The sequence below is a fragment of the Drosophila mauritiana genome, chromosome 2R (genome assembly GCF_004382145.1).
Source record: "Drosophila mauritiana strain mau12 chromosome 2R, ASM438214v1, whole genome shotgun sequence".
In the NCBI taxonomy this organism is placed as follows: Eukaryota; Metazoa; Arthropoda; class Insecta; order Diptera; family Drosophilidae; genus Drosophila; species Drosophila mauritiana.
The window spans coordinates 16,200,874-16,208,264 of NC_046668.1; the positions used below are offsets into that span (position 1 = coordinate 16,200,874).

A 7,391-nucleotide genomic window follows, 5' to 3' on the forward strand; every position below is an offset into this window, starting at 1 on the left:
TCTAATAGCAGACGCATTTCAGTTTTTGTCATCCGATATAATTTCTTTTTATGCTCATAATTGTTTACATTTGTATATTTTATGGCATTTCTCAAATGCGCTGCTCTGTTTCTCTTTTGCTTTTCTTATAATTTCACGTATTTCCTTTTTTTTCTTTGCTTTTTAAACAGATCAACATTGCGGTTCAGTGTTTGAGCACGGATTTCAGCAGTCAAAAGGGAGTTAAGGTGAGTTTTTTATCATCTTATTTTATTTAATTTTATATTTTAATTCAATGCTTATTTGCCCACAAAAGCTCGCTGGAGTTTAATTTATAGTTTATTTATTGGTAGTGTAATAATTATAAACTATATTTCTAGGCTCCGCGCTATAAAAAACATAAAATATGCTTTTTAGTTTATTTTATTTTGTACCACTTTCTTTTACTTTCAATTAAAAACTAAATCATAAACTGAAAACTGGCCACCTTTCTACAAATGAAATTCAACTCAGCCACATTGCCTTTGATGGGTTAAGTAATAACCAATTTAATGCCAACTTGTTAATGGCGAATCAATGCGGCCAAAGAGCTCTTCTCCTTACCCCTTCCCATCCCTCCTCCCCCTTGCCATCCCCTCTCGCGAAGCGTTCAACATTCAGAGCAGTCGTCTTGACAACGGTCAGACTGATGCTGATGCAACGTAGGCAGGGGATTTCTTCTCTGCCACCTGCCTGCCCCCTCTCACCTGGGCCCCCCTCCCTCCACCCAACCAGCAATCTAAAGCGGATTGCACATCCTCCTGGCCAGAGTTGTAATGCGTACATTAAGTCTGATATTTCATTGACAGAAACACAGGCAGAACTCGTTGCTTTTCATTAAAAGAGATCGCTGCAGGTACAGTGGAGCTTGCACAGCGAAAAAATGTCATTAATTGTTCTCGTTTCGAGAGCAGGATGTATGACTAAAATCCAAATATTTCACTTTAGATTTTATCAGGCACTTTAATTAGATTTTATATATTTAATAATGCAATTTTATAAATTACCCTTATTATTCAAATTACAATTTTAATGGCATTTAGAACATATTATATTTTTTTAACGTGCGACATTGAGTGTGGGCAATAGGCAAATGAAATTATGCACTTGCCACGACATGTTGCACACACATTCGCCCAACGGATGTTGGCAGTTTAACATCACTCCTGCCACGCCCCTTCGGCTCCGGCCACGCCCCCCTCAGCCCAAATGACAACGGCTAATTGCAGCTGTTGCAAGTTGCTTTTGCTTTTGCTTTTGCAGTTGCCGTTGGTGTTGCCTCTGCTGCTGCAGCAGCAACTTTTATTTGCCCCCGGGCAATTTGAATGATACGACCATTGTGATATTAATACGGATTCCCTTTTTCTGTTCCAGGGCCTGCCGCTGCACGTACAAATCGACACATTCGAGGACCCCAGAGATACGGCGGTCTTCCACCGCGGCTACTGTCAGATAAAGGTCTTCTGCGATAAGGTAAGTGATTTTATTTTCCCTGCTCCCTGCTCCCTGCTCCCTGGTTCCTCACGCCTGATCCCTGATCCCGATGCCCCCAAGTGCCCAAGCAGAGCTCCCCTATGCTGGCAATTACGCACACAGAAGCAGCAGGAGCCGCAGTGCTCCCTCTGCCACGTGCAACAGGTTGATGAGCTAACTAAAAGCGACTACGTGCTGCTTCCTTTCATTACACGGCGAGAAAAAGTACCTACCAAGTGGGAAAAGTGTAAAAACAACTAAAGCATTATCTATGTACTTTTATGCATATCTTATTACTAAAAAATCAAATCAATCTTTGAAGTTCAGATATATGTATCTAAAAGTATGCTACAAGAATAGACTACTCAGATTCAGTGAAGTTTTTAAGTATTTAAATAGCTTGTGATATTATTATATAAATTCCCAACTTTCGTTATGTTAGTTAGTTTCACATTGCAGTGTGTATCTGTGTGTGTGTGCCTGCCACTTGTTGCTGCCGCTTCTCCCTCCGTTGTGGCTGCAACTTTTATCGAATTGGGGGCACCGGCAGTGCCGCCTGTCCGTCAGTCAGCCTGTTGGCCTTTAGTGGAAAGCGTAACGCGTCCAAAAGTAAATGGCCAACAAGCACACACACACACACATACTCGCACACACCGCACATCCTTTCCATGCCCTTGTTTCGTATCTGTACCTTCGCCTTTATGCGAACCCTTCACTTTTTCGCTTGATGGGGTTTATTAATAAATCATTTCGTGGATTTCCAATTTAATTTTCTCATATCATTACACATCCTCGTCCCTGGGCCTCCGTTTGGACATGGCTTTTATTGTACACGATCCTCCAGCTCCGATCCCCCATTCCCGATCCACCAATTCCACCAATTCAACCAATTCCACCGATCCAGCGATCCGTAGCCATGGCCATATCGCTATCGCGACGGGCTTATATTTCACATTTGGGGCCGGCCCTTTTTCGCTGGCCAGCGTGTGTTTATCGGTAAATGTATCAATTAAATTTCGCGTACCACGTTATTTTGCTTTGCCCTCGGTCTCCCTTTTATTTTATTTTCACTGTATGTTTTTTGGGGTATTTTTGAAATTTTGATTTCACTGCAATTGCAGTTTCAGTTGCAGTTCCGTCGTTTGGCACCTCTGGGCCACAGTCGCCAATTATGAATCTTTAAGTTTGTACCGGTGGGGGCAGGGCCAAAAAAGATACAAAATTACGAGAAATTCTGCCGCACGTTCAGTGTGCCAGAAAAACCTTGGGAAGCCTTTGTCTTGCCGTATAACTGTCATTTTGGATTGTGCAATTTGGTATATAGAAAGATACTTTCGCCCAGAAATGGATTGTTGAAAGATACATTTTTAGTTCATATCATTTTCACTCACTTGGCCTCTCAGTTAATTATTACACAGGATTATAAACAGGATCTTTAATGTCAATCATTTTATTGCTCAGCTTCATTTGACAACATTTTCCACAATTCAATCGAGTTGAGCATTTGAGAATTTTCTACGCACATCAATGTTGAATCATTATAGAATTTAGCTAACGTTAATGCTAATGGTTATGTGCCTGCCGCCTCTGCGAAATGTTGGCAGCCCACTTGGTCGGGTGTCCTCCGTCTTCGTCATACTTTGAAGTCGATTAACAGCCTCCAAAAGAGAGGAGGTAACAACGAGGGGAGCGGTGGAGGGGCCCAGATGGGGCACACACAAAATGAGGGGTCTGGACTGCGGCGAGCATTGACCGCATTGGGCGATTCGAGACGCCGTCGCCTTAGCTTGTTGCAAGTGGCCAGTTTGGCGATATTTTTGCCGAGATAAAATAAAAGTAATAAAATACAGTTATTTACATGCCACACACAAACGCAACAAACACTGCGCTGCCTTGATGTACATCGAATGCATGGCTCTAGGCTAAAATGCTTTGTGATAAGCGCGCAAGAACCTGGCTTAATGTGAGGGGAAAGGAAGGGGGCTACAGCGACCTAAGGAGCATGGGCGGGATGGGGTACCTGCAGACATCCTTGCATCATATATGAAGCTCCAGAAGCAGCAGCAGCAACATCAGACCAAGTAGATTGCTGCAACATATCACTTCCTGTGCCGCCGATGTACCACCTCTACCTGCCCCCCACCTTTTGTGCCACCCCCTTGGCCAGCTGCCTTCCTGCAGCAGCTTCCATCGCTCAATTGCTGATTTTTAATTACAAATGCAAAGTGCAACAGCAGCAGCAGCAGCAGCAACAGCAATGCATGCTGCATCTGCCTGCACACGCAAACTAGCAATCACCGGCGGACAAAGTAGCCAACAGACTATATATTATATGGGTATCCGTGCGATCTGTGTGTGTGTGTGTGTGCAATCAGGCAACAAGCAGGTGGGCAGCTGGCCCAGACAAAGTCTTTTTCTTGCATGGTTCGGGGCGCCGCCAGATTATTTATTATGTATGCATATTTATGCTGCATCTCTAAGTATTTTATAATAATTTTTCCTCCATTTTTTTGCTGGTAATTTTTTTTTTTTCTTTTTTCGGCTCTGACCCTAACGGTGTAGACCATTTTGCCAAAAGTGGCCGACGCGCAGACGCAGATTGCGGACTCCAACTGAGAAATCCACTGCGGTGGCGGCTTTGTCTCTGTGCGACATCGCAGCTCCCCAGGCGAGAAACTCGTTTCTCTCTCTCGCTATTTTGATATTTTTCCATCTTTTTTTATTCATTTTTTTTTGTTTTTTGCCTCGTTTTTAGCTGCGATTTTGTGCAACTACTGCAACGAGGCAGCTTATGGCACTGCCAGCCATACACGAATTTAATTAATAAGTAAAGAAATATCAAAAAAGGTGGCATCCGTGCATTTGATTGATTGCTAATTACACGCTGGCCCCGTGCACCTGTGCGCCAGCGCAGTGGGAATTCGCCAGGGAGCGGTACTTTCGCAATCCACCTGGAAGCATCTTCAATGCACTCGAAAATTCCCAAGCCTGGTCTTAGTTCACACATACGATATCCTGACCATAGAATAACCAACTGTTTTCCTGCCCAATCTAATCATATCCTTTTTCAATTTTTAGGGCGCCGAGCGAAAGACGCGCGATGAGGAGCGGCGGGCCGCCAAGCGAAAGATGACAGCCACGGGCAGAAAGAAGCTGGACGAGCTTTACCATCCGGTGACGGATCGGTCCGAGTTCTATGGCATGCAGGACTTCGCCAAGCCGCCGGTGCTGTTCTCGCCCGCCGAGGACATGGAGAAGGTAGGTCAGCTGGGCATTGGCGCTGCCACCGGCATGACATTCAACCCCCTGAGCAACGGCAACTCCAACTCCAACTCGCACTCGTCCTTGCAGAGCTTCTACGGCCATGAGACTGACTCGCCGGACCTGAAGGGGGCCTCACCGTTCCTGCTCCACGGCCAGAAGGTGGCCACGCCGACGCTCAAGTTCCACAACCACTTTCCGCCCGACATGCAGACGTGAGTAAAAATCGTCCATCCATCGTAGAAAGCAACAGCCTGCGCTCAGAGATCAGCGGAAGAATTGCTCGAATATCAGAAACTTTTAAGCAATTCATTTTCTGAGAGTAGGAACCTCATACGAAATCCATGCTAATTCAAATTTCTTCTCTTCATTCCGTAAACTTGCGCATTCCCATGCAGCGATAAGAAGGATCACATACTGGACCAGAACATGCTGACCAGCACACCCCTGACCGACTTCGGTCCGCCGATGAAGCGCGGCAGGATGACGCCGCCGACCTCGGAGCGCGTGATGCTGTACGTGCGGCAGGAGAACGAGGAGGTGTACACGCCGCTGCACGTGGTGCCGCCCACCACGATCGGCCTGTTGAATGCGGTAAGCGAAGTGGCAAGCTCAACCCGAAACCCAGCAACCAACCAACCAACCAACCAACCCCAGTCCCAAAATCTAAAAACAATCAAACCAAACTCGTGCTAATGGTTAACCACCTTTTCTGTAATTTTGTTCATTTTGGTCTAATTGGAACCGCTGAAAAGAATTCAAACAAATGAAGCGCCAAAATGTTCAATCTCTAAAATCGTTAATTGACTAAGACTAAAGCATAAATCGACTAAAATTCAGCCACATCTCAAACTCTAAATATACAAATCGTTACTCACACGAAGAAATTCGATAATTTGTAACCTGTAGTTGGAACTAATTACGTACCATTTCATAATCAAATCTCATCCAAAGAGTATATATATACTTATATGTACATATATACCTTAAAACCCAAGCAGTCCCACGATATGTTCTCCGTACACAACGCACACACTAAAGCACATAAAGATATGAATGCAATATATACACTGAAATCTGAATAAATTAAGATTGGCTGACCATAGAAAATGAACAAAATTACACAAAGAAAAAAACCAGCGAGTTATAAGAGAAATATTTTAGCCGAAACAGAAACAAAAACAAAACAGACAAAACATCATATTTCTCTCGTTTCTCAATTGCAGATTGAAAACAAATACAAAATCTCAACAACGAGCATAAATAACATTTATCGCACAAACAAGAAGGGGTAAGTAAGCCAGTTCTAACCGATCCGTGAGATACAAAAAAAAAAAAAACACAAATATACACCCACACAGAGAGATATACACCAGGATGCATCCTTCCCCACCTCTCACATCATTATAGCATGGCCTAATCAAAACCAATATATAACTTAAATCGTGTGCTAACTTTTTGCATGGGTGTACTGATATAAATTATATAGCAAACTAAGTCATTCGTAATTATCGGATAGCTAACATTTCACTATTTCACATTCTCATTGCAGGATTACTGCGAAAATTGACGATGACATGATATCGTTCTACTGCAACGAGGACATCTTCCTGCTGGAGGTGCAACAGATCGAGGACGACCTGTACGATGTGACGCTCACGGAGCTGCCCAACCAGTAGCGCTGGCAGTACGGGTAGCTCCCGCTAACCGCACTCAAAACAAAAAAAACCACACACACACAAATTACGGACACAAGTTGTTTCAATAAGCCATTTTCCATAGAGCCTAAGTCTAAATATCGTAGTTGTAATGATGGGATCCGCAACAAATCGAGTTGCAACGGATGTTTAAGAACGCTAACACAATACGCATGTAAAATGATATACTTAAAATTCGATTTAGTTATTTAGCAACAATGAGATTATCTAAAATTGTTTGATCAAATTTTACATTCTCGCTATGTCTATAGATAATTCTAGGCCCGTAAGCGTAATCGTAATCGTAAACGTAATCGTACCGTGTATTTATGCTCATATATACCAACTATATATATATGGGCGGAGTGCAACAGTGTCTGTCCAGTAGGAGATAAGTCTCGTTTCCGCTCCCTGCTTATGCTATGACCTTAGGTCCAGGGCAAGTATGAGTTACCGAATCTATCTTTTAGGTGTATCTAACGAAAGCATTAGCTCTGCACGAAATCTAGCCGTAGCCTATTGTAATCACTTTGTATGTTCGGCTTAAGCGTTTTACTTGTTGAATATAAATTGTAAAATTATTTTTGAAAAAACCACACAAAACACAAATCGTTTGTTCTATATTTCTGTTTCAAAACTAACTCGTTACCCACAAACCCCTCTGTTATGTATAATTAGGATCTCTGTACACAAAAAGAAAAAAAAAGAAAGCATAAAGCATATAGATGAAAACTTTGACGATCAAATAATTGGTAAAACTCTCGCGAAGTAATTATCCCTAAATCTAGATATATACAACTAGAGATAAGAACCATCTGCAATAAAACATGTTGATAAAAATCGTACTTAAGTCCAAGCTAAGGCAAAAACAAAATCGAAAAAAAAACAACTTTAAAAAAACATTTGTGTGCATTTGTTGAAAAACAAAAAAATATCTAACGA

At 42.6% G+C, this 7,391-nt stretch overlaps 1 protein-coding gene across 11 annotated transcripts in view; it reads left to right on the forward strand.

Annotated features, from left to right (window-relative positions):
* LOC117138668 (protein grainyhead) overlaps nucleotides 1-7,373 on the forward strand; it is a 39,159-nt gene extending 31,786 nt beyond the window's left edge. For 8 of the 11 annotated variants that reach the window (XM_033300906.1, XM_033300908.1, XM_033300911.1 and 5 more), the window contains 6 exons: nucleotides 171-227; nucleotides 1,393-1,491; nucleotides 4,570-4,967; nucleotides 5,151-5,346; nucleotides 5,979-6,043; nucleotides 6,305-7,373. In XM_033300906.1, coding sequence (XP_033156797.1) covers nucleotides 171-227; nucleotides 1,393-1,491; nucleotides 4,570-4,967; nucleotides 5,151-5,346; nucleotides 5,979-6,043; nucleotides 6,305-6,431 — 942 coding nt within the window. In that variant the 3' untranslated portion in view covers nucleotides 6,432-7,373. The remainder of the gene's footprint in view (nucleotides 1-170; nucleotides 228-1,392; nucleotides 1,492-4,569; nucleotides 4,968-5,150; nucleotides 5,347-5,978; nucleotides 6,044-6,304) is intronic. The other 3 variants (XM_033300909.1, XM_033300910.1, XM_033300914.1) reach the window with 1 other exon arrangement.
* Nucleotides 7,374-7,391: the final 18 nt, after the last annotated feature.